The sequence below is a fragment of the Somniosus microcephalus genome, chromosome 21, assembly GCF_052327205.1.
Source record: "Somniosus microcephalus isolate GS21.2 chromosome 21, FLI_Smic_1.0, whole genome shotgun sequence".
Taxonomy (NCBI): Eukaryota; Metazoa; Chordata; class Chondrichthyes; order Squaliformes; family Somniosidae; genus Somniosus; species Somniosus microcephalus.
The window spans coordinates 75,257,826-75,285,735 of record NC_141007.1 but is presented as its reverse complement, the minus strand read 5'-3'; the positions used below and the strand labels follow the sequence as shown (position 1 = coordinate 75,285,735).

Here is a 27,910-nt window from a genome sequence, read left to right as displayed (position 1 = left end):
AGTTGATTCTGTCTCTGGTCACTCTCGGACATTGATGGTGGGTTGATTCTGTCTCTGGTCACTCTCGGACATTGATGGTGGGTTGATTCTGTCTCTGGTCACTCTCGGACATTGATGGTGAGTTGATTCTGTCTCTGGTCACTCTCGGACATTGATGATGAGTTGATTCTGTCTCTGGTGACTCTCGGACATTGATGGTGAGTTGATTCTGTCTCTGGTCACTCTCGGACATTGATGGTGAGTTGATTCTGTCTCTGGTCACTCTCAGACATTGATGGTGAGTTGATTGTGTCTCTGGTCACTTTCGGACATTGATGGTGGGTTGATTCTGTTTACCTTTGTTTTGTTTACCCTGCAATGGTTGAGTGCTTTGTTTTGGTGTTTTTATCTTTGAAAGAGATACCATGTAAATCCCCTGCAATACCTCTACTTTCCCATGAAGTCTATTCTTGTTGACAGTGTGTCAGATATTTTGGCTCTATATCGAAAATCCTTGTACGATCCCATGAATCATGTCGTATTTTTATTCCGTTTTAGCAATGCCAGAACTGGTTGTTACACTCTGTGAACATCACTGTGACGCACCACGCACCAGCTACTCACCTGTCTCTCGCATCACCACCAACATTAAAAGGGTTTTCATGTTGAATTCTTAACTGAGACATCACAGTTAATGCGAACAGCCACTACCCATTCAACACAAACCCGATTCAAACATCATTCTCATCAAAGCATTGAGTTCAATCAGAAACATCCCCCATTGCATAGAGTTCCAAAAGATCCAAACTCCTTCCCATTCACTCCCATTCTAGAATCCCAGTGGACCAAACCCCTTCCCATTCACTCCCATTGTAGAGAATCCCAGTGGACCAAACCCCTTCCCATTCACTCCCATTCCATAATCCCAATGAACCAAACCCCTTCCCAGTTACTCCCATTCTACAGAATCCCAATGGATCCAACCCCTTCCCATTCACTCCCATTGTAGAGAATCCCAGTGGACCAAACCCCTTCCCATTCACTCCCATTCTAAAATCCCAATGAACCAAACCCCTTCCCAGTTACTCCCATTCTACAGAATCCCAATGGATCCAACCCCTTCCCATTCACTCCCATTGTAGAGAATCCCCGTGGACCAAACCCCTTCCCATTCACTCCCATTCTAGAATCCCAATGAACCAAACCCCTTCCCATTCACTCTCATTGTACAGAATCCCAATGGACCAAACCCCTTCCCAGTCACTCCCACTGTACAGAATCCCGATGCACCCAACCCCTTCCCATTCACTCCCATTGTACAGAATCCCAATGGACCAAACCCCTTCCCATTCACTCCCATTGTACAGAATCCCAATGGACCAAACCCCTTCCCATTCACTCCCATTGTACAGAATCCCAATGGACCAAACCCCTTCCCATTCACTCCCATTGTACAGAATCCCAATGGACCAAACCCCTTCCCATTCACTCCCACTGCACAGAATCCCAATGGACCAAACCCCTTCCCATTCACTCCCATTGTACAGAATCCCAATGGACCAAACCCCTTCCCATTCACTCCCACTGCACAGAATCCCAATGGACCAAACCCCTTCCCATTCACTCCCACTGTACAGAAACCTAGTGGACTCCACCTCTCCCTCCACCTTTAAACACGATCTTTAAAACTCACCTCTACGACCGCCTCCTAATACCTCCTTCTTGGTTTGGTGTTGATTTTTGTCGGATTACCCTTTAGTGAAGCTGCTGGGGCTATTTTCCTTGGTTAGAGGCACGATATAAGTCCGAGTTGTTGTGCTTGATCCCTGAACCTGACTGGTTAATCTGCAGACAGCAGCAACCGCTTGAAGAGTAATCACTGCCGCAAATTATTTCTGTTGGTTTAGTCCTACTGAATGAATGATGACTTTGGCTGTGATATGAAGATTAGCAAATGGGCTATTTTACCTGGCGTTAATCCACGCAGAACATCTATGTAATGCGATGTAATTTCTTGGCACATTGATTCTCACAATGCAATTGTATAAAAGTTAAGAATGCACGTTGTACGTACATTGTCACAGAGGCACAGTAAAGCAATCTCCTTCAGCCTCCGCCGAGTATTTGCAATGTTTTAATTGTCTTTCTGTGATGAAGTAATGGAGAGGGTGGATCAGGGTAGTGTGGTTGATGTTATGTAGATAGACTTTCAAAAGACGCTTGAAAAAGTACCACATGTAATAGTGCCATCTGGTGACTACTTATGTATATAATAATGAAGCACATGGGCGGTACAATTCTTACCGGAAGCCATGTTGTGCATTTGTGTATATATAGGCAGTGTCCCAAGATATCACACCACATAATTGACTTGTGAGCAAAATTGAAGTCCATGGGATTAAAGGGACAGTGGCAGCACGGATACAAAATCGGCTCAGGGACAGAAAGCAGAGAGTAGCGGTGAACGGTTGTTTCTCAGACTGGAGGGAGGTTTACAGAGGTGTCCCCCAGGGGTCGGTGTTGGGACCACTGCTCTTTTTGATATATATTAATGACCTGGACTTGGGTACACGGGGCATTATTTCAAAGTTTGCAGATGGCGTGAAACTCGGAAATGTAGTAAACAATGATGTGGATAGTAACAGACTTCAGGAGGACACAGACAGACTGGTGAAATGGGCAGACACATGGCAGATGGAATTTAACACAGAGAAGTGTGAAGTGATGTATTTTGGTAGGAAGAACGAGGAGAGGCAATATAAACTAAAGGGAACAATTCTAAAGGGGGTGCAGGAAGTGAGAGACCCGGGGGTGAACGTACACAAATCATTGCAGGTGGCCGGACAAGGTGAGAAGGCTGTTAAAAAGCACACGGGATCCTTGGCTTTATTAATGGAGGAATAAAGCACAAAAGCAAGGAAGTCGTGCTAAACCTTTATAAATCACTGGTTAGGTCTCAGCTGGAGTATTGGGTTCAATTCTGGGCACCGCACTTTAGGAAGGATGTCGTGGCCTTGCAGAGGGGGCAGAGGAGATTTACCCAATTGGTACCAGGGATGAGGGACTTCAGTTATGTGGAGAAACAGGAGAAGCTGGAGCTGTGCAATACTGAGGGAGTGCTGCACTGGTGGAGGTGCCATCTTTCAGATGAGACGTTAAACCATCATCACCAAAAATAGATTAAATGATCAACATCACATTGCTACATAACCACAGTAACTACGCTTCCAAAAAAGATTCATTGATCCCTGTAGAACTGTACCCCAGTGAGAGTCAGTGTCTGTGGAACTGTACCCCAGTGAGAGTCAGTGTCTGTGGAACTGTACCCCAGTGAGAGTCAGTGTCTGTGGAACTGTACCCCAGTGAGTGTCAGTGTCTGTGGAACTGTACCCCAGTGAGAGTCAGTGTCTGGTGAACTGTACCCCAGTGAGAGTCAGTGCCTGTGGAACTGTACCCCAGTGAGAGTCAGTGTCTGTGGAACTGTACCCCAGTGAGAGTCAGTGTTTGTGGAACTGTACCCTTGTAAGAGTCAGTGTCTGTGGCACTGTACCCCAGTGAGAGTCAGTGCCTGTGGAACTGTGCCCCAGTGAGAGTCAGTGTCTGTGGAACTGTACCCCAGTGAGAGTCAGTGTTTGTGGAAATGTACCCCAGTGAGAGTCAGTGTCTGTGGAACTGTACCCCAGTTAGAGTCAGTGTCTGTGGAACTGTACCCCAGTGAGAGTCAGTGCCTGTGGAACTGTACCCCAGTGAGAGTCAGTGTCTGTGGAACTGTACCCCAGTGCGAGTCAGTGTCTGTGGAACTGTACCCCAGTGAGAGTCAGTGCCTGTGGAACTGTACCCCAGTGAGAGTCAGTGTCTGTGGAACTGTACCCCAGTGAGAGTCAGTGCCTGTGGAACTGTACCCCTGTGAGAGTCAGTGTCTGTGTAACTGTACCCCAGTGCGAGTCAGTGTCTGTGGAACTGTACCCCAGTGAGAGTCAGTGTCTGTAGAACTGTACCCCAGTGAGAGTCAGTGTCTGTGGAACTGTACCCCAGTGAGAAACATATACAAATAACAATTCCCTCTTTCTTGATCTTTCAGATGCATTCCTTAAGACTTTTGAGTCAAAATCAGCCATCACAGATATTCCTTAGCATGAGTGATAACTTCAGACCAGTGCAACCCCTCAATAACCGCTGTATCCGGACAAACATCAACTTCAGCCTCCAGGGAAAGGACTGTCCCAACAACAGAGCTCAGAAGCTGCAGTATCGAGGTGAGAGCGCCCAGGTATACTCCTCCTGTACACAGCCAGCCACGGGACCAGCTCGCAACTGTACCCCAACACTGTACGCCGACACTGTACCCCGACACTTCACCCCGACACTGTATCCAGTCACTGTACCCTGACACTGTACCCCGACACTGTACCCCAAAACTGTATCCCGAAACTGTACTCCGTCACTGTACCCCGACACTGTACCTCGACACTGTGTCCAGTCACTGTACCTCGACGCTGTACCCCGACACTGTACCCCGACACTGTACCTCGACACTGTGTCCAGTCACTGTACCCCGACGCTGTACCCCGACACTGTACCCAGTCACTGCGCCCCGACACTGTACCCAGCCTCTGTACCCCGACACTGTACCCTATCACTGTACCCCGACACTGTACCCAGTCCCTCTATCCTGACACTGTACCCCTACACTGTACCCCGACACTGTACCCCAACACTGTACCCAGTCACTGTACCCCGACACTGTACCCAGTCACTGTACCCAGTCGCTGTAACCCAACACTGTACCCTGATACTGTACCCGGTCACTGTACCCGGTCACTGTACCCCGACACTGTACCCCGACACTGTACCCCGACACTGTACCCCGACACTGTACCCCGACACTGTATCCCGACACTGTACCCAGTCACTGTACCCCGACACTGTACCCCGACACTGTACCCCGACACTGTAACCCGACACTGTAACCCGACAATGTACCCCAACACTGTACCCCGTCACTGTACCCCGACACTGTATCCCGTCACTGTACCCAGTCACTGTACCCCAATGCTGCACGACACTGTACCCCAACACTGTACCCCGGCACTGTACCCCAACACTGTACCCAATCACTGTACCCCAACAATGTACCCAGCCACTGTACCCCGACACTGTACCCCGTCACTGTACCCCGACACTGTACCTAGTCACTGTACCCAGTCACTATATCCTGACACTGTAGCCCGACACTGTAGCCCGACACGGTACCCCGACACTGTACCCCGACACTGTACCCCGACACTGTATCCCGACACTGTATCCCGACACTGTACCCAGTCACTGTACCCCGACACTGTACCCCGACACTGTACCCAGTCACTGTACCCAGTCGCTGTAACCCAACACTGTACCCTGATACTGTACCCAGTCACTGTACCCCGACACTGTACCCCGACACTGTACCCCGACACTGTACCCCGACACTGTACCCAGTCACTGTACCCCGACACTGTACCCCGACACTGTAACCCGACACTGTAACCCGACAATGTACCCCAACACTGTACCCCGTCACTGTACCCCGACACTGTATCCCGTCACTGTACCCAGTCACTGTACCCCAATGCTGCACGACACTGTACCCCAACACTGTACCCCGGCACTGTACCCCAACACTGTACCCAATCACTGTACCCCAACAATGTACCCAGCCACTGTACCCCGACACTGTACCCCGTCACTGTACCCCGACACCGTACCCAGTCACTGTACCCAGTCACTATATCCTGACACTGTAGCCCGACACTGTAGCCCGACACGGTACCCCGACACTGTACCCCGAAACTGTATCCCGACACTGTACCCCGACACTGTACCCCAACACTGTACCCAATCACTGTACCCCAACAATGTACCCAGCCACTGTACCCCGACACCGTACCCAGTCACTGTACCCAGTCACTATATCCTGACACTGTAGCCCGACACTGTAGCCCGACACGGTACCCCGACACTGTACCCCGACACTGTACCCCGACACTGTATCCAGTCACTGTACCCCGACACTGTACCCAGTCACTGTACCCAGTCACTATATCCTGACACTGTATCCCGACACTGTATCCCGACACTGTACCCAGTCACTGTACCCCGACACTGTATCCCGACACTGTACCCCGACACTGTACCCCGACACTGTACCCCAACACTGTAACCCGACACTGTAACCCGTCACTGTACCCCGACACTGTAACCCGTCACTGTACCCCGACACTGTATCCCGTCACTGTACCCAGTCACTGTACCCCAATGCTGCACCACGACACTGTACCCCGACACTGTAACCCGTCACTGTACCCCGACACTGTATCCCGTCACTGTACCCAGTCACTGTACCCCAATGCTGCACCACGACACTGTACCCCGACACTGTACCCAGTCACTGTACCCCGACAATGTACCCAGACACAGTACCCAGACACTGTACCCCGACACTGTACCCTGACACTGTACCCTGACAATGTACCCAGACACTGTACCCCGACACTGTACCCCGACACTGTACCCTGACGCTGTACCCAGTCACGACACCCCGACAGTGTACCCAGACACTGTACCCCGACAATGTACCCAGACACTGTACCCCGACAATGTACCCAGACACTGTACCCCGACAATGTACCCAGACACTGTACCCCGTCACTGTACCCCGACACTGTGCCCAGTCACGGTAACCCGACAGTGTACCCAGTCACTGTACCCCTACACTGTACCCCGACACTGTATCCCGACACTGTACCCAGTCACTGTACGCCGTCACTGTACGCCGTCACTGTACGCCGTCACTGTACGCCGTCACTGTATGCCGTCACTGCACCCCAACACTGTACCCATTCACTGTACCCAGTCACTGTACCCCAACACTGTAACCCGACACTGTACCCAGTCACTGTACCCCAACACTGCACCCCAACACTGTACCATGACACTGTACCCCGACACTGTACCCCGACACTGTACCCAGTCACTGTACCCCAATGCTGCACCACGACACTGTACCCCGACACTGTACCCAGTCACTGTACCCCGACAATGTACCCAGACACAGTACCCAGACACTGTACCCCGACACTGTACCCCGACACTGTACCCTGACACTGTACCCTGACAATGTACCCAGACACTGTACCCCGACACTGTACCCCGACACTGTACCCTGACGCTGTACCCAGTCACGACACCCCGACAGTGTACCCAGACACTGTACCCCGACAATGTACCCAGACACTGTACCCCGACAATGTACCCAGACACTGTACCCCGACAATGTACCCAGACACTGTACCCCGTCACTGTACCCCGACACTGTGCCCAGTCACGGTAACCCGACAGTGTACCCAGTCACTGTACCCCTACACTGTACCCCGACACTGTATCCCGACACTGTACCCAGTCACTGTACGCCGTCACTGTACGCCGTCACTGTACACCGTCACTGTATGCCGTCACTGCACCCCAACACTGTACCCATTCACTGTACCCAGTCACTGTACCCCAACACTGTAACCTGACACTGTACCCAGTCACTGTACCCCAACACTGCACCCCAACACTGTACCATGACACTGTACCCCGACACTGTACCCCGTCACTGTACCCCGACACTGTACCCCGACACTGTACCCCGACACTGTACCCCGACACTGTACCCCGACACTGTACCCAGTCACTGTAGCCTGACACTGTACCCAGTCACTGTACCCCGACACTGTAGCCCGACACTGTACCCAGTCACTGTATCTCAACACTGTACCCCGGCACTGTACCCCGACACTGTAACCCGACACTGTACCCCGTCACTGTACCCCATCACTGTACCCTGACACTGTACCCGACACTGTACCCTGACACTGTACCCCGACACTGTACCCTGACACTGTACCCCGACACTGCACCCCGTGACTGTACCCCAACACTGTACCCAGCCACGGTACCCCGACAATGTACCCCATCACTGTACCCCGGCACTGTACCCCGACACTGTATCCCAACACTGTACCCCGTCACTGTAACCTGACACTGTACCCAGTCACGGTACCCCGTCACTGTACCCCGATACTGTACCCAGTCACTGTACCCCGACACTGTACCCAGTCACTGTACCCCGACACTGTTCCACGACACAGTACCCCGACAATGTACCCCGACACTGTACCCAGTCACTGTACCCCGACACTGTTCCACGACACAGTACCCCGACAATGTACCCCATCACTGTACCCAGTCACTGTACCCCGACACTGTAACCCGTCACTGTACCCAGTCACTGTACCCCAACACTGTACCCCGACACTGTACCCCGACACTGTACCCTGACACTGTATCCCGACACTGTACCCCGACACTGTACCCCGACACTGTACCCTGACACTGTACCCTGTCATTGTACCCCGACACTGTACCCCGACACTGTACCCCTTCTATGTTTGTACGGCCGAGACTCTCACTGGATCATGCTGTTTTCCCCGGAGCCCCGGGGTGGGAGGTGAATTGTCACGGGCCTGCAGTGTGGCAGGTGGTGAGCTGAGTAAATGGCCCCCATGGGGCTGGGCGAGATGGTGCGCTCTGCGAGTTTACTGCATTGTGTAAATCTGTGGCGGGAACCAATCACTTTTTAAGACCCTTGAACTGGGTTACATCTTTCAGCTCAACACACTGTACGGTCGGGGTGAGCTGCGAAATTCTTTCCCAACAAAACTGATCCGAATTTGCCCACGTAAGGTAAGTGTAGCTTCCAGATATGTGTACACACACATATATCCAGAATATATATCACATATATGTGTATATAGATATAATATTCAGGTGTATATGTGTATATATCTACCTATCTATATATATCTACACACACACACACACACATATATAATATATATAATATGTGTCTATATATATAAATTAAGTATATATGACTATATATCTATGTATATATAACTACATATATATTATATAAAAAGATATATATAATACGTGTCTATATATAATATTAATGTGTATCTATCTATATCTCTACACACACACATACCGACAACAATGGGGTGAATTCATTCGGCCCCATCATTGCTGCTGGGTGGACTGATGGGGGATTTAGTAGTACATACATAATGTATGTATATAAAGTTTGTATATATATGATATCAATGTGTATCTATAAATATTTAATCAGAGAAATTACAAATCCAGACTCGGATGCGAATTCACCCGGCTTTGCTCATCCCCACTGTACAGCATCATCAGCCCAGAAAGGAAAATGTTACTTAAATGTGTCCAATGTAGCTCTCTCTGTGATTGAGTGAGTCACCGTGACACCCACTGGGTCACTGCGACATTCACTGGGTCACTGCAACATTCACTGGGTCACTGCAACACCCACTGGGTCACTGCAACATTCATTGGGTCACTGCAACACTCACTGGGTCACTGCAACACCCACTGGGTCACTGCAACACTCACTGGGTCACTGCAACACCCACTGGGTCACTGCAACATTCACTGGGTCACTGCAACATTCACTGGGTCACTGCAACATTCACTGGGTCACTGCAACACCCACTGGGCCACTGCAACATTCACTAGGTCACTGCAACATTCACTGGGTCACTGCAACATTCATTCGGTCACTGCAACATTCACTGGGTCACTGCAACACTCACTGGGTCACTGCAACATTCATTGGGTCACTGCAACACCCACTGGGTCACTGCAACACTCACTGGGTCACTGCAACACCCACTGGGTCACTGCAACATTCATTGGGTCACTGCAACATTCACTGGGTCACTGCAACATTCACTGGGTCACTGCAACACTCACTGGGTCACTGCAACATTCATTGGGTCACTGCAACACCCACTGGGTCACTGCAACACTCACTGGGTCACTGCAACACCCACTGGGTCACTGCAACACTCACTGGGTCACTGCAACATTCATTGGGTCACTGCAACATTCACTGGGTCACTGCAACACTCACTGGGTCACTGCAACATTCATTGGGTCACTGCAACATTCACTGGGTCACTGCAACATTCACTGGGTCACTGCAACATTCACTGGGTCACTGCAACACCCACTGGGTCACTGCAACATTCACTGGGTCACTGCAACACTCACTGGGTCACTGCAACATTCATTGGGTCACTGCAACATTCACTGGGTCACTGCAACACTCACTGGGTCACTGCAACATTCACTGGGTCACTGCAACACTCACTGGGTCACTGCAACACCCACTGGGTCACTGCAACATTCACTGGGTCACTGCAACACCCACTGGGTCACTGCAACATTCACTGGGTCACTGCAACATTCACTGGGGGGAGAAATTGGGTGGAGCCGCAAACGGGTCGCCAAGCTCGCCTGGGCGCCAGATTTAGCGCAGCGTTTGGAGCAGCAGCGATCGCTGGAAATTCAGCTTGAACGCCCCAAGAGGGACACGGGGTGAGGCTCGAGGCGCTCCGCGTCCCTCTTAGGGCGCTGAAACTGAATATCGCAGCGCAACATGCCGCAGCGCAGCACGGCGCGCTGCGGTACTGCAGGCCTTCCTCCCATTCTTAAGGGGGAGGGGCCTGCACCAGCGCGATGAGCGATCGCGAGTGCCGGCAAAAGAGCTCGTCACCGAGGAGAAGTGCCGGGCTCTCGGGACACAGCCGGCACTGCCGCGGAGGGCGATCAGGAGGCCGGGGACGGAGGTGCTGGCAGGCGGCTGCCGAAAAAAACGGCCGCCCCACACCTCCACCTTAATTTGCGCCACTGCCGCCACAGGTAGGCCCTGTGAACCGGGCGCGATTAGCGAGCGGCGCTACAGAGGCGGTCACTGCCAAATATCGCGATCGGGGCGGTAGCGGGGCGCTACGCACACCGATGACGTCATCGGTGGTGGCGCAGCGCAACAGGCTAACGCCGCCATTAGCGCCCCAGCTAAATATCGCGGGAGGCGTGGCCAATGGCGCTAAGGCCACTGAGTGCCCTCTTTAGGCGCTAACTGGTGGCGCAGCCCACCGAATTTCTCCCCCACTGGGTCACTGCAACATTCACTGGGTCACTGCAACATTCACTGGGTCACTGCTACATTCACTGGGTCACTGCTACATTCACTGGGTCACTGCTACATTCACTGGGTCACTGCAACACTCGCTGGATCACTGCAACACCCACTGGATCACCTGTTAATAACAGACTGACTGACAGTCACTGTTCACTATCTCGTGTGTAACACTGCCCCATGCATTGCAGTGAGTTCCTCATGGATCAGGCGCATTTGTATTTGAGGATTGCTGAGGTTGAGGAGCCCCATTCACGCAAAGCAGGAACATCTGATGCTTTCCACGTGCAGAGTGAGCGCGCTGGCAAATAGCAGCAGATTGGCCAGTCTCAGGCTACCTGACAGGGAGAGGCTGATGAGCAGAAGACGAGAGGACTGCGATCCTCTGAGGGGATTGTGATCTCTGAGGGGACTGCGATCTCTCTGAGGGGACTGCAATCCTCTGAGGGGACTGCGATCTCTGAGGGGATTGTGATCTCTGAAGGGACTGCGATCTCTCTGAGGGGATTGCGATCTCTCTGAGGGGATTGAGATCTCTGAGGGGACTGATCTCTGAGGGGATTGCGATCTCTGAGGGGATTGCGATCTCTCTGAGGGGATTGCGATCTCTGAGGGGACTGCGACCCTCTGAGGGGATTGCGATCTCTCTGAGGGGATTGCGATCTCTGAGGGGATTGTGATCTCTCTGAGGGGACTGCGATCTCTCTGAGGGGATTGCGATCTCTCTGAGGGGATTGCGATCTCTCTGAGGGGACTGCGATCTCTCTGAGGGGACTGCGATCTCTCTGAGGGGATTGCGATCTCTCTGAGGGGACTGCGATCTCTCTGAGGGGATTGCGATCTCTGAGGGGATTGCAATCTCTCTGAGGGGACCGCGACCTCTCTGAGGGGACTGCGATCTCTCTGAGGGGACTGCGATCTCTCTGAGGGGATTGTGATCTCTCTGAGGGGATTGCGATCTCTCTGAGGGGATTGCGATCTCTCTGAGGGGATTGCGATCTCTCTGAGGGGACTGCGATCTCTCTGAGGGGATTGCGATCTCTCTGAGGGGACTGCGATCTCTCTGAGGGGACTGCGATCTCTCTGAGGGGATTGCGATCTCTCTGAGGGGATTGCGATCTCTCTGAGGGGATTGCGATCTCTCTGAGGGGACTGCGATCTCTCTGAGGGGATTGCGATCTCTCTGAGGGGACTGCGATCTCTCTGAGGGGACTGCGATCTCTCTGAGGGGATTGCGATCTCTCTGAGGGGATTGCGATCTCTCTGAGGGGACTGCGATCTCTCTGAGGGGATTGCGATCTCTCTGAGGGGATTGCGATCTCTCTGAGGGGATTGCGGTCTCTCTGAGGGCATTGCGATCTCTCTGAGGGGATTGTGATCTCTGAAGGGATTGCGATCTCTGAGGGGATTGCGATCTCTCTGAGGGGATTGCGATCTCTGAGAGGATTGCGATCTCTCTGAGGGGATTGCGATCTCTGAGGGGATTGCGATCTCTGAGGGGATTGCGATCTCTGAGGGGATTGCGATCTCTCTGAGGGGATTGCTGTTGTGTCGGTACCTTTCTACCTAGACACAATTTAGGACTCAGAACTCAGAGATTCAAACATGAAGTGCTTTATTGGAAGGAAAGGAAGTTCTGGAAAGTTCCGAACAAAGAGAGCTAAACTTAACAGAGAACACCCAACCATTTATCTCCTGTGACAGCGCCACCACAGGTGGGAGGAGAACACACAATAGAACACACAATACATAACATTTCTGTAGTGTATGTAACTGTTCTACCTTTAAGAGAACTATTGTATGTAACCGTCCACCTTTAAGAGAACTATTTTAGGTGTGGCACTACTTTATCCTGGCTGCTGTATACTGTAATACTGACGGTGACCACACCGGTATATAAGTGCTGTGGCAGAATTTATTGGGCAGATTCGCCCTGACCTTCGAATAGTAAAGTCCTGTTTAAGTTACTCTTGTAGTCTGTGTATTACTTCGCTATACAACCCACAGACTTTACAGTGGCGACGAGTTCGATCTTACCCTGCGGCAACAATACTTCTGAAGAAGTAAACGAGCGTCGAGAAGAGGCACCCGCCGTCGTCGTTTTGCTGAGAGAAAACTCGAGTCTGCAGACCAAGAAAGGAGGAAGATTTCAAACATGAAGTCTTCCATCAGCAACAGGCACGGATTGTCCCTTCTGCCACGGTGGTGAGTGAGCCGATCAACACGAGAAGCAAGTCGGCCACGGTGACTGTGAGTAAAGGGAAAATAGAAACAAATAAACGGAGGATAAGGGCGGTGCACTCGACCACGGTCGAGGGGGAAAGGAGCCGGACAGAAGTCGGGCCCAGAGGCGCTGAGACTGGGGCAGCGTGGAGCAGAAGCCGCGGTACAAGCGGGCTGGGGAGCGTCGTGAGACGTCTAGACCGTGACGGCGAAAAAGGCCGGACAAATACCGCGACCACGAGGCGCTGCGACTGGGATCGTAAGGCGCGGGAAGATATAAACATAAATAAGCCACGGAGAACTCAGCCGCAGCCGGGGAGGAAAGCACCGGACTGCGAGAGGGCTGGGAGGCGCGATTGGAGCGAAAAAGGCCGGGCACCTACCGAGGCCGCGAGGCGCTGCGACCAGGATCATAAGGCGTGGAGGCAATAAATAAATAAATAACTAAATAACCCGCGAAGAATCAGCCGTAGCCGGGGAGGAAAGGACCGGACTGCGGGAGGTCTGGGAGAGGCGTTTAAAGCCGCTGAGGGAGAGCCGCGCGAACGGGAGAGACAGAGCCCGAGAGAGAGCGAGCGAGAGCCGCGCGAGCGGGAGAGACAGAGCCCGAGAGAGAGCGAGCGAGAGCCGCGCGAGCGGGAGAGACAGAGCCCGAGAGAGAGACTGAGCGAGGTTCCGGCCAGCGGCTTGCAGCAGCTGCCGTGAAGGACCAGGAGCTGGATCTGTCCGACGCCAACTGGTTGTCCCCAGCGCCAGTTGCCCCTGCCGAAAAGAAGAAGGGGGGGGGAACAAGGAACGCGATCGGCTTTTCTAGCGCGCGCTTCAGAATAAACTGAAGCCGGCGCACAGGCTACAAACCCCGTAAACCAGCGGTCGTCGCCCGAGGGCAAAGCTTACCCCTCCCACCAGAGGAAGAAGTCAGGAGCGGGAAACCGCCATTTTGCCAGTAGGGGGGAAGAAGACAAGCGCGGGAAACTGCCATTTTGCCAGTAGGCGGGGAAGAAGACAAGCGCGGGAAAACGCTATTTTTGAAAAAAAAAGAAAAAGTTAAAAAGTTAAAGAGAAATCCTGTTGTTTCGCAGAAAGATAGTGGGAGATAGTGAAGATGCCTAAGCATGGTAACATCAACAACTTCGATGCCGAGGTGGAAGATTGGGCCACGTACGTAGAACGTATCGAGATATATTGTGAGGCCAATAAAATAGAAGATGATGATAAAGCTATAACCTTGCTAAACTCGATGGGCGCGAAGACATACGGGTTATTGAAGCATCTTCTATCACCAGCTAAACCGGCGGATCAGACTTTCGATAATATTGTTGCTGTTCTGAAGGGTCACTTGAACCCCACACCGCTGATGTTGGCGGAACGATTCAAATTTTATGCGAGAACGCAACGGAAAGAGGAAAGCAACGCGGAATACTTGGTCGAACTGCGTAGATTAGCGAAATACTGCCAGTTTGGAGGAAATCTGACAGAGGCATTGCGAGACAAGTTCGTGTGCGGGTTGTCGAAGGAAGGAACGCAAAAGCGACTGCTCGAAGAGAACGACCTTACACTTGAGAGGGCTATTCTTATTGCAGCATCACACGAAGCCACAGCGAAAGGAACTGCGGAAATGCAGCTAAAGGCAGCGGTACTCAGTGTGGATCAAATTACTTCGGGTACAACGAAATGTTATCGTTGTGGGAAGACAACACACGATCAGAACCAATGCTGGTTTAAAAACCAGGAATGTAGAAAATGTGGCAAACTGGGTCACATAGCTAAAGTATGCCGGTCAGGAAAGAAGACCAACAACCAAAAAAAGCCATCACCGGAAAAGTACAACAAAGTACACAAGGTGGCTGAGAAGAGTTCAGATGAACCGAATTCGGATTCAGACCCAAACGGCCAGGAACTGGGTAGTCTGAGAATTCACAATGTGAGTAAGGAAGCTGACCTACAAACTATCTGGGTCATGCTAAAAATAGCCGGAGTCCAAGTAAAAATGGAGTTGGACACTGGATCAGCCCTATCAGTCATAAATCGAAGGGATTACAACCGGCTATTCTCACATATACCCTTGAGAGATACCAAGTTCGTATTGCAGACATACATGGGGCATAAAGTATACCCCATGGGAAAGATAAAAGTCAAGGTGAGAGACAGGGGCAAAGAACACCCAGGAATGGACTTATATGTACTACCTGAGGGAGGACCACCACTTCTAGGATGGGAGTGGATCAAGAAAATAGACATGGAATGGCACTACCTAAAAGCAATAACGAGTGAGGACTCGGTGCGGACAATCAGCTCAGACTCTGAAACGGATGACGATAAGTCCAGCCCAAGTATGAAAGACAAGGCTAAAATGGACTTGCTGACTAAGGTTGGAAAAACGAAGGCGTGCATAAAGGCTTATGCTCCAGAGGAGAACAAAGTTTCAGAACAGAACTCCACTGAACAACAACAACATAGTTTGACAGAGAATTCTGAGTCTGTTCAGTTTACAGACATATACATTACTGAGGAACACCGAGCTCGAACTCAAACTTATTTCAAATTACGACAGCAATTAGAGCAATTGAGTTGCCGTCTCGAACAAGAGATGAAAGCAATGAAAAAGTTCTATGACACCGAATGGGAGAATCTGGAAAGACAACAGAAGCAGCTGAGGGAGAAAAGGGAGCAGGAGCACACAAACCGTCTGCGAGAGGAGGCCAAACGAATCAAAGCTGATTCGGTTTCTGAAGGTGCGTGCTCTAATCTGGTGGAACAAGATGTGCAGTAACTGAAGGCGCTTGTTAGCAGGTTGCAGGCAGAAAAGGCTGATTTGGTCGACATGACTTCCGAGCTCCTACTGAAGTTGGGTGCAGCATCACCGGACGATTCATTTGTGGAAATTCGAATGGTGGAGGCTGTGGATGATGGCAAAGTAGAAACAGCAAAGGAGCCCCAGGGCAAGTTTATAAACAGCCCTGCAGCTAATGGGAAACGGATGATGGCAGAAGAGTTAACAGTCAGCCAACTTCTTCATATGCTGAGGGACAAGACCCTGAAATGGGAAAAACTTGAACACGAGCCTCAATCTTCAAAGAAAAGGGGTTCGGAACTCTCAAAGGTTATTGAAATAGCTGAGGTGGCAACACAGACTGAGAAGACTGCAGCAGAGCCGCTCTTGGATGCCGAAAGTACGCTGCCTCACGTCAATGCAGAACAACAGAATGCTGAAACAGCTACTTCAGTAGAGGGATTGAATGGTCCGATCAATCAATCTCCGAATGAAGTTGAAGTATTGAAATCACAAATGAGGTCATTAGTAAAAGACTTGCAGGAAGCCCAGAAAAAGCGGGATGAAGCTGAACGCATGATGAAGTCTCTTCAGGACAGATGTCGGGATTTAGAACAAAAGTCGGCTAACGTTCAGCTGGGCAAGGAGGAAATAGAAGACCCTCCCGCTGGCTTAGCTCAGGACGACACCGAATATTACCATGACCTGTTGAGCGACACCGAATATTACGAGGACCTGTTCTGCCCAGCTTGTGATGAAAACTCCCAAAGTGCAGAAACCTTGATGAATCACAAAAAGTCTAAGGAACATCGGGAGATGGTGGCGCTACTACGGGAGGAACTGTGCAGGCAGCTGGCAGCTGACAATGGAGCCCCGAGAGTCTCCAAGAAGCAGAAAAGGAAAAGACGAAGCAGAAGATGATAACCATCTGAACCACAGAAAAGGAAAAGACGAAGCAGAAGATGATGATCATCTGGACCATCATCATCACTATTAGATCACGCACGGGGTCCCTGCGAACGGAGCCAAATCAGTTTGGAAGTAGAAAACTTCCCAAGGTACTCAAGTTTTACAAGCCAACAATGCTGGTTCAGAAGGACGGAAGTTCAAGCTGTTAAGTCCAGTGAAGGGCTATTGGATGAGTCACTCCAGCAACGTGAACCGACTACACCACGGGGAACTGCTGCACCACTGAGGCGTTGTCAGGACCGAGTCAAGAAGCACGGAAGGCGCATCCACCGAGATTGAATCTGTGAACTGTTTCCCGCAGAGACTAAATCTATGAACTGTTTCCCGCAGAGACTGAATCTGTGAACTGTTTCCGCAGAGATTACATCTGTGAACTGTTTTAACATAAAGTTGGATATATGTTAGGAGGTTATGTTTAATGGGGAATAAGTATGTTGTAAGCTAAAAAGGGAGGATTGTAGTGTATGTAACTGTTCTACCTTTAAGAGAACTATTGTATGTAACCGTCCACCTTTAAGAGAACTATTTTAGGTGTGGCACTACTTTATCCTGGCTGCTGTATACTGTAATACCGACGGTGACCACACCGGTATATAAGTGCTGTGGCAGAATTTATTGGGCAGATTCGCCCTGACCTTCGAATAGTAAAGTCCTGTTTAAGTTACTCTTGTAGTCTGTGTATTACTTCACTATACAACCCACAGACTTTACAATTTCCTCCCCTCTTAAATGGAAGGTCCACATTATTCCTCAACAGGTAAGTTACTTTCAATGCACTCACGAACCTAGGGTAGAGGTAGACTGCCTCAAACCCTGACTTTACTCTGGGGTTTATTCTGCCCCAGTCTTGTGGGTAAGTCGCTAAGCCTACAGATCCAAGCGTCTTGGAGGCCACCGCTCTCTGACAGGATACCGGCGGTCATCGCTGGCTTCCACAGCAGTAGGCATTGACACAGGCCTGGATGGAGAAGGTGCCTGTGTCAGTCGAAAGTCAGGAGTTTGCACAGGTGGAACAGTCTCTTTGACTTCCTGTGTTGGAGAAGAGCACTGTGGCAAAGGATGCTGGTTTGCGGTATCATCCGGAAACAGTTCAGGCCAACCAGCCATTGGAGCCTCTGTGGCTGTCTCTGCTCCTAGCAACAGTTGATCTGTGTGTCTTCTCCAGACGACGTCCTCAGCAGTCTCAACCGTGTAAGACACAGGGCCCGTCTGCGCGATCACCGTAGCAGGAACCCATTTCGGTCCAGTGTTGTAGTTTCGAGCTAGGACGTGCTCTCCAGGGTGAAACCATCTCTCCTTGGCTCTTTTCTCTCTCTTTTCAACTTGAGCTTGTTGTTGACAATGGACAACCTGTTCTGCCCTTGGAGGTTTGAGTAAGTCAAAACTTGTCCGCAACTGCCTCTTCATCATGAGCGAAGCGGGGGAAGTTTTGGTTGTGGCATGCGGCTCGTTCCTGTAGGACAACAGGAAGCTGTTCAGACGTTGGTGGATTGAGCCCTGACCTTGCGATGCCTTCAAGGCGTGCTTCAAAGTTTGCACAAACCTTTCTGCCTGGCCGTTAGTAGAGGGATGATAGGGCGCAGACCTGATGTGTTGGACACCATTCACATGCAGGAAGGTTGTAAACTCCTGTGATACAAATTGTGGACCGTTGTCACTTACGAGTTGTTCCGGTGAGCCATAACAGCTGAACATCTCAGCAAGTTTCTCAATTGTTTTCTCTGCCGTGGTAGACCTCATCACAGCGACCTCCGGCCACTTGCTACAAGCGTCCACAACCACCATAAACATCTTCTCTTCGAAAGGACCGGCAAAGTCCACATGTACTCGCTGCCACACTTCTGCAGGCCAATCCCAGGGGTGTAGGGTTGCCAGCTGTGGAACATTCCGGACCCTTTGACATGGGGAACATGTTTTGGCTTTCTCCTCAATATTCCCATCAAGACCTGGCCACCAGAAGTAGCTTCTTGCCATTTCCTTCATCCGAACCATCCCACTGTGGCCTGTATGAAGTTGTTGCAGTATAGGTTCCCTCAGAGGTGGTGGAATGATGACACGGCGTCCCCAAAGAAGACAACCTGCCTGGACGGAGAGCTCATTTCTTTTTGAAACGTAAGGTTTCAAACTAGGAGAACCTCCTATAGCTCTCCCTCGAATGACATCGTCCATTACCTCAGACAGGACTGGATCGTTGCGGGTGTACCTTCGCACCTGAACTGCAGTGATAGGTGCTCCCTCCACTTGTCTAAAGTAGAAGATGTCTATCTGACGAGGCTCTGGGGGAGTAACAGGCAAGGGTAGCCTCGAGAGACCGTCTGCGTTGCCATGCAAGTCTGATTTGCGATATTTGATGTCGTATGTGTGTCCTGACAACAGTAAAGCCCACCTTTGCATCCTGCTTGCAGCGAGAGATGGAATTCCGGTGTGGGGCCCGAAGATTGAAGTCAATGGACGGTGGTCCGTCAGGAGTGTGAACCTTCTCCCAAACAGGTACTGATGAAATTTTCGAATTCCAAAAACGATTCCCAAGGCCTCGCGCTCGATCTGCGCATAGTTACTCTCGGCCTTGTTCAAGGTGCTTGATGCGAAGGCAATAGGTTTCTCTTCACCCGAAGGCATGATGTGGGATATGACTGCTCCCACACCATATGGTGATGCATCACATGCTAGCTGCATGGGTAGCTTTGGGTCGAAGTGTGTCAGGACCTCCGATTTCAGCAATGCTTTCTTTGCTTGGGCGAAAGCTTCGTTGCACAGTTCAGTCCATTTCCATGTTTTGCCTTGACATAGCAACTGATGTAACGGCTTCAGCAATGTTGCTAAGTCTGGAATAAACTTCCCATAGTAGTTAAGTAGCCCCAGAAATGAACGTACTGGCTCACATTCTGGGGTGCTGGGGCCTCCACGATCGCCTTGACCATTGACGGCGCCTTATGCAGGCCAGTAGCGTCAATCACATGCCCCAGGTACTCAACTGAAGACTGAAAGAATTCACATTTGTCTTTACGAACTCTGAGTCCGTACTCTTTCAGTCGTTGTAGTGTCGCATCCAAGTTCAGAAGATGATCCTCCTCATTTGTCCCAGTGACAAGGATGTCGTCCAGGTAGCACTGGACTCCTGGCAGTCCACTCAAAATCTGATCCATTGCCCTTTGGAATAGAGCAGGGGCCGACGTAATTCCAAACGGAAGGCGGCAGTACCTGTATAGCCCCTTGTGTGTCACAATTGTCAGCAGCTCCTTTGATTTGTCATCGACATGCATTTGTAGATAAGCCTGGCATAAGTCTATTTTGCTGAACTTTTGCCCTCCGGCCAGGCCCGTAAAAAGATCGCCAATGAGGGGAAGAGGGTACTGTTCCACAGACAGCACCGGGTTAATAGTCACTTTAAAATCCCTGCAGATTCGAACAGATCCATCCTTTTTCAGGACAGGAACAATGGGTGTGGCCCATTTGCTCACGCTCACAGGCTCCAGGACTCCATTCTCGACTAAGGCCTCCAAGTTAGCCTCAACTTTTGGCCTAATTGCATAGGGTACAGGTCGGGCTTTGTGAAACTTCGGCTTGCTGTCAGGTTTAATGTCCAGTCTCACGCTGATCTTTTTCATGCTCCCAAGTTCCCCATTGAAGAGTTCTGCATGTTTGTTTAACACTGCAGTCAGACCTGACTCCCCTTTTGACATCATGCGGACTGCAGGCCAGTCCAGCGTGATTTTCTCTAGCCACGCACGTCCCAGTAGCGATGGGTAATTTCCCTTTACCACATATAGTGGCAATTTTGCAGTCTGTCCGTTCAATTTAACTGTCACCTCAATGACGCCTCTCATGGCCACAGGTTCGCCGGTATACATCTTTAGCACAATGTTTGTTGGCTGAAGGGTAAGATGCTTTAGCATTTTGTTGTAGACAGTGTCTGAAACAAGGGACACAGCCGCGCCTGTGTCCACCTCCATCCGCACTGATTTTCCCTCCACCAGTGGTGACACCCAGTAGCCATTTGAATCACCTGCAACCGTCAGTATGTGCACCTCTTCCTCCTCAGAGGTGTCGCTCCCCTCTGTTTTGCTTGTTCCATCATACTGCACTGAATGAACACTCTTTTTCCTCTCTTGTCCAAATACAGACATTTTGTTTCCATGCTTCCCAGCTCTGTCTGTTCTTTTTTTTACCTCTACAGGCGCGTTCAATGTGACCCTTTTTGCCACAATTTCGGCGTTCCAGCTCCGTACACCAGCAGTCATTAGCGTGATGGCCCGTTTTCCCACAACGGTAACATGTGCCGTTCCGCGCACCTTTAGGCTCAGACGACACCTTGTGAACTCTCCCTGTTGAACTCAACTGGTGAGCCTCCTTTTCCGCCATCTCCATGGAGACACTAACTTCAATGGCCTTTTCAAGAGTAAGGTTGTCCTCAGTAGGAAGGCGCTTCTGTGTGGCTGCATTTTGCAGACCACACACAAGTTTGTCTCTAATGGTGTCATTCAGCACCTCCTTGAAGTGGCAGTGTTCCGACAACCTTTTTAAAGCAGCAATAAACATCGTCACTGATTCCCCCTCCTCTTGATTCTGTTTGTGAAATCTAAATCTCTCAGCAATAACCAGAGGTTTTGGTGAAAAATGTGCTCCAAGAATTTCCACTAGTTGCTTATATGTTTTAGTTCCTGGCTTATCTGGCTGCACGAGGCTGCGAAGTAAATTGAATGTCTTCGGCCCAATTACACTCAAAAAGGTAGGCACGACCTTTTCATTTGCCACCGCATTCGGCAATACAAAATAGTCAAAACATTCTGTATATGCACTCCATTGCTCCACATTTTCATCAAAATCACCGATGTTTCCTAATATAGTAGCCATCTCACGTTTCAAATTAAATTTTCTGTTTACTCACTGCACCCGTAACATATGCAGATTCATCCGCTCCTCGTTGCCACTTGTTGTGTCGGTACCTTTCTACCTAGACACAATTTAGGACTCAGAACTCAGAGATTCAAACATGAAGTGCTTTATTGGAAGGAAAGGAAGTTCTGGAAAGTTCCGAACAAAGAGAGCTAAACTTAACAGAGAACACCCAACCATTTATCTCCTGTGACAGCACCACCACAGGTGGGAGGAGAACACACAATAGAACACACAATACATAACAATTGCGATCTCTGAAGGGATTGCGATCTCTCTGAGGGGACTGCGATCTCTCTGAGGGGACTGTGATCTCTCTGAGGGGATTGCGATCTCTCTGAGGGAACTATGATCTCTCTGAGGGGACTGCGATCTCTCTGAGGGGATTGCGATCTCTGAGGGGATTGCGATCTCTCTGAGGGGACTGCGATCTCTCTGAGGGGATTGCGATCTCTGAGGGGATTGCGATCTCTGAGGGGATTGCGATCTCTCTGAGGGGATTGCGATCTCTGAAGGGATTGCGATCTCTCTGAAGGGATTGCGATCTCTCTGAGGGGATTGCGATCTCTCTGAGGGGACTGCGATCTCTCTGAGGGGATTGCGATCTCTCTGAGGGGACTGCGATCTCTGAGGGGATTGCGATCTCTCTGAGGGGATTGCGATCTCTCTGAGGGGATTGCGATCTCTCTGAGGGGATTGCGATCTCTCTGAGGGGATTGCGATCTCTCTGAGGGGACTGCGATCTCTCTGAGGGGATTGCGATCTCTCTGAGGGGACTGCGATCTCTCTGAGGGGACCGCGACCTCTCTGAGGGGATTGCAATCTCTCTGAGGGGATTGCGATCTCTCTGAGGGGACTGCGATCTCTCTGAGGGGACTGCGATCTCTCTGAGGGGATTGCGATCTCTCTGAGGGGATTGTGATCTCTCTGAGGGGATTGCAATCTCTCTGAGGGGACCGCGACCTCTCTGAGGGGACTGCGATCTCTCTGAGGGGACTGCGATCTCTCTGAGGGGACTGCGATCTCTCTGAGGGGACTGCGATCTCTCTGAGGGGATTGCGATCTCTCTGAGGGGAATGCGATCTCTCTGAGGGGACTGCGATCTCTCTGAGGGGATTGCGATCTCTCTGAGGGGACTGCGATCTCTCTGAGGGGACCGCGACCTCTCTGAGGGGATTGCAATCTCTCTGAGGGGATTGCGATCTCTCTGAGGGGACTGCGATCTCTCTGAGGGGACTGCGATCTCTCTGAGGGGATTGTGATCTCTCTGAGGGGATTGCAATCTCTCTGAGGGGACCGCGACCTCTCTGAGGGGATTGCAATCTCTCTGAGGGGATTGCGATCTCTCTGAGGGGACTGCGATCTCTCTGAGGGGACTGCGATCTCTCTGAGGGGATTGTGATCTCTCTGAGGGGATTGCAATCTCTCTGAGGGGACCGCGACCTCTCTGAGGGGACCGCGATCTCTCTGAGGGGACTGCGATCTCTCTGAGGGGACTGCGATCTCTCTGAGGGGACTGCGATCTCTCTGAGGGGATTGCGATCTCTCTGAGGGGATTGCGATCTCTCTGAGGGGATTGCGATCTCTCTGAGGGGACTGCGATCTCTCTGAGAGGATTGCGATCTCTCTGAGGGGACTGCGATCTCTCTGAGGGGACTGCGATCTCTCTGAGGGGATTGCGATCTCTCTGAGGGGACTGCGATCTCTCTGAGGGGACTGCGATCTCTCTGAGGGGATTGCGATCTCTCTGAGGGGATTGCGATCTCTCTGAGGGGATTGCGATCTCTCTGAGGGGACTGCGATCTCTCTGAGGGGACTGCGATCTCTCTGAGGGGATTGCGATCTCTCTGAGGGGATTGCGATCTCTCTGAGGGGATTGCGATCTCTCTGAGGGGACTGCGATCTCTCTGAGGGGACTGCGACCTCTCTGAGGGGATTGCGATCTCTCTGAGGGGACTGCGATCTCTCTGAGGGGACTGTCATCTCTCTGAGGGGATTGCGATCTCTCTGAGGGGATTGCGATCTCTCTGAGGGGACTGCGATCTCTCTGAGGGGACTGCGATCTCTCTGAGGGGATTGCGATCTCTCTGAGGGGATTGCGATCTCTCTGAGGGGATTGCGATCTCTCTGAGGGGATTGCGATCTCTCTGAGGGGACACTCTTGTCTAATCTATGGTTCCTGATCAATCCGCGATCGGCTTGTTGTATAACCGCCTGATTTCTGCAGAAAGCTGATCAGCTGATAGAATCAGACTGAGTCACATCGTAAGTTCACCTTAAGAACGAAGGGGGAAAAGTTAGCGGAATTCAGCGGGGGGTTAGCAGTGGCGGCGGTAGCCAGTAACAACCTGCGGCGCTGTGCCTCCGATGATGATGTCATCGCCGCGCACAGCGCCCCGGCCACAAACTTCGGTCGCGCCCCCTGACCTGCCGCCGGACGCCATGTCCGACAGGGTCAGGGTGGTGTTTTTGCGGCCACGGCGGCGATAATTAAAGGCCAGATGCCGGGCAGCCATTTTGTTTGGGCCGTCTGCCAGCACCTGCCCCCTCGCGCCTCCTCCTGCGTGGTGCCAGCGGCGATCAGTCAGCCCGGCGCTCCTCCTCGAGTGCCGGGTGGCTCTTTTCCTAGCACCGCGCTCCCCGGTGGTCCAGCAGGGCCCCGGTTACTCGGCCCCTCCCCTTTAATCAGGGGAGGGAGGCCTGCAGTACCACGGCGCTACCTGCTGGATCACGTGGCGCTGTTGCACGTAGCGCCGCGATATTCAATGGGAGCGCCCCAAGAGGGAGGGGGAGCGCTTCCAGTAGCCCCACCTCCTGTTTGGGGCGCTACCATTCAATTTACGTCGCGGGGTCGCTAACTTTTAGCAGCCCGGTGAAGTTAGCGCCCCAAAGGGGGCGCGACCGAATTTTTCCCCCCAAACGTGGTAAAGATTCCTGATTTAGCTGCTGTCACTGCTTAATCCAAACTAAGGTCACAGCACTGCCCTCGAGAGCATCAAACACACGGCTGCCTCTAGGACATCTTCTGAAATTAGCAAGGTTTCTTTTCCACTGGAAGTGTACTGATCCCGCCTGAAGATCCAAACTGTGTTTCATAGCCACTGTCTCACTTCAGAGCATTTAAGGGGAAGCTCGACAAACACCTGAGGGAGGGAGGAATAGAAGGGCTATGTTGGTAGGGTGAGAGGAGGGGTGGGAGGAGGCTCCTGTGGAGCAGAAACACTAGCACAGACCAGTTGGGCCGAATGGCCTGTTTCTGTGCCGTACATTCCATTTAATGCCGCTCACTCCCGTGTGCAGGAACAGTGAGATGGCAGGAGAGGTCATTGATTCAAGTGTCTCAGACTGGATGGCTGTGCTGGAGCAGTGCCGGATTTACCCTGGGGATGGGGTTAGGGACAGGGTGCAGATGATGTTTGAGTTTGAGAATTTAGACCAGTAACAGCAGTAATGGCCGTCACACTGCTATAACTGTGCAACTGACTAGATCTGGGAGGAAAAATTCAGTTGGTAGCGCCACCCGTTAGCGCCTTAAGAGGGCGCTAAGTGGGGCGCAAACCAACTAGCGCCCGGGTGCGGCACTGCCCACGCCTCCCGCAAAATTCAGCGGGAGGTTAGTGGTGGTGCTAACCGGTAGCGGCCTGCGGCACTGTGCTGCTGGCGATGACGTCATTGGTGTGCGCCCCGGCCACGATCTTCGGTAGCATCCCCTGATTTACCGCCGGACGCTATGTCCGACAGGGTCAGGGGGGCGTACCTGTGACCGGGGAGGCGCAATTTAAAGGCGAGGTGCGGGGCGGTCTTTTTTGTTGCTGGCCGCCTGCCAGCACCTGCCTGCGCTCCCGTCCCCGGCCCTGGCCCCCTGAACCCCCCCCCCACCCCCCGCGGAGTGCCGGCTGCGCTCCAAGAGCCCGGCACTTCTCTTGAGTGCCAGGCTCTTTTGCCTGCACTCCTGATCCCCCGGGGCCCAGCTGGTCCCCAGGTCATGCTGCACAAGGCCCCTCCCCTTTAAGAAGGGGAGGAAGGCCTGCAATACCGTGGCGCGATGTGCCGCAGTGTGTGGCGCTGCGGCACGTAGTGCCACGATATTCACTCGCAGCGCCCCAAGAGGGAGGCGGGTCACTTCCAGTAGCGCCCTGCTTCCCTCTTGGGGCGCAACCACTCAATTTCCGACGCGGGGGCGCTAATTTTTCCGGGGCGCTACTTTTAGCACCCCGGCGAAGTTAGTGCCTCAATTGGGGCGCTACTCAATTTTTAGCCCCTGGACTGTACACATTGGGAGAGTCTGCAAGGTGAAGTTTGCAAGCTAACATTCAATCTTGGATTTCAATGAACCTTAAAAGAAGTTCAGTCAAGTTCAAAGGTTATAACTATCAGGAAGTATTGAACAGGCCGGGGCTCTTTTCTCTAGAAAAGAGAAGACTGAGGGGTGACCTGATCGAGGTCTTTAAGATTATGAAGGGGTTCGATAGGGTAGAGGTAGAGAAGATGTTTCCACTTGTGGGCGAGACCAGAACTAGGGGCCGTCAATATAAGATAGTCACTAATAAACCCAATAGGGAATTCAGGAGAAACTTCTTTCCCCAGAGAGTGGTGAGAATGTGGAATTCGCTGCCACAGGGAGTGGCTGAGGCGAATAGTATAGATGCATTTAAGGGGAAGCTCGATGGACACATGAGGGAGGAAGGAATAGAAGGATATGTTGATGGGGTGAGAGGAAGAGGGTGGGAGGAGGCTCGTGTGGAGCATGAACACCGGCACGGACCAGTCGGGCCGAATGGCCTGTTTCTGTGTAACACTCGATGCAATTCTTTGTAAAACACAAGAGGAGACAATCTGTGCAGAATCTTCCCTCTGGAGATGAAGTGAGTGGCAGTATTCATGTTGTGAGGAAGGAGCAGGATTGATTGTCCAACTGGCCAATCCTGGATGCGGATCATTCTTTATTCTTGAGCGCACAGGCATGCTCTGTGAATATTGCTTTGTTTTACAAAAAGAATCCGAGCGTTGCACCTCATCTCTCCTTTTCTCTCTTTCTCTTTCAGTTAATGAATGGCTCCTAAAATAATAACAGTCACTATTTATCCAGAATTTACCCCTGATGAGACATTCCTGCTGCGAATATGCAAAGACGGCAATCGGCACCAATCCCGGGCTCTGGGGATTTATCTTTTACAACAACCTTGAAGTGAGACTAATTTTTGATAAAGTAAACGGCTTTCGTCAACCCCAATGTCCAGTCGCAAGAAAACCCAGGCGACTGCAAAAATACAACTAGATTAAAAAATATTCATTTTAGAGGGGAGGGGAAAACCAAATAAATCATTTGACAAGCAACCGTGATTTTGATACTCACAATTTTGATTGGGGGGGGGGTGAAATTGAAAAAAGAGAATCTATAAATGTTAACTTAGCTGCTTTGGCTCCAATTAAACTAGACCAGGGGGGCTCTGATGGCCTTTGTATATATTGTGTAGTTCTTGCTGAACCACAACTGCTAATATCTACGACAAAAAACCCACCAGAGTGAGTGTTCAACCGTGTACTGGGTGCCCAGCTGAAAGCTCTTCATGCCATTTCCATCAGTCAAGGTGGTGTCCATGTCCAGTCCAGAGTGGTGGTCTCGGGAAACTGAGAGGGTGGGGGGGGAGGAAGAGGAGAAGGAGGAAGAGGGAGGGGGGGTTGAGTTAGACGGGGTGGAGGAGGAGGAGGGAGGGGGGGTTGGGTTAGACGGGGAGGAGGAGGAGGAGGAGGAGGGAGGGGGCGTTGGGTTAGATGGGGTGGAGGAGGAGGAGGAAGAGTGGGGGGGTTGGGTTAGACGGGGAGGAGGAGGAGAAGGAGGGAGGGGGGGTTGGGTTAGACGGGGTGGAGGAGGAGGAGGAGGAGGAGGGAGGGGGGTTGGGTTAGACGGGGTGGAGGAGGAGGAGGGAGGGGGGGTTGGGTTAGACGGGGTGGAGGAGGAGGAGGGAGGGGGGGTTGGG

At 51.5% G+C, this 27,910-nt stretch overlaps 1 protein-coding gene across 2 annotated transcripts in view; it reads left to right on the top strand.

Moving 5' to 3' along the window:
• The window catches only part of LOC147102982 (carbonic anhydrase-related protein 10), a 908,938-nt gene extending 881,376 nt beyond the window's left edge, over nt 1-27,562 (top strand). Inside the window, exons 8-10 of one of the 2 annotated variants that reach the window (XM_085964066.1) lie at nt 4,061-4,235; nt 8,671-8,745; nt 26,975-27,562. In XM_085964066.1, the coding sequence (XP_085820192.1) occupies nt 4,061-4,235; nt 8,671-8,696 (201 nt within the window). In that variant the 3' untranslated portion in view covers nt 8,697-8,745; nt 26,975-27,562. The remainder of the gene's footprint in view (nt 1-4,060; nt 4,236-8,670; nt 8,746-26,974) is intronic. The other variant, XM_085964067.1, reaches the window with a different exon arrangement.
• The last annotated feature ends 348 nt before the right edge of the window (nt 27,563-27,910 follow it).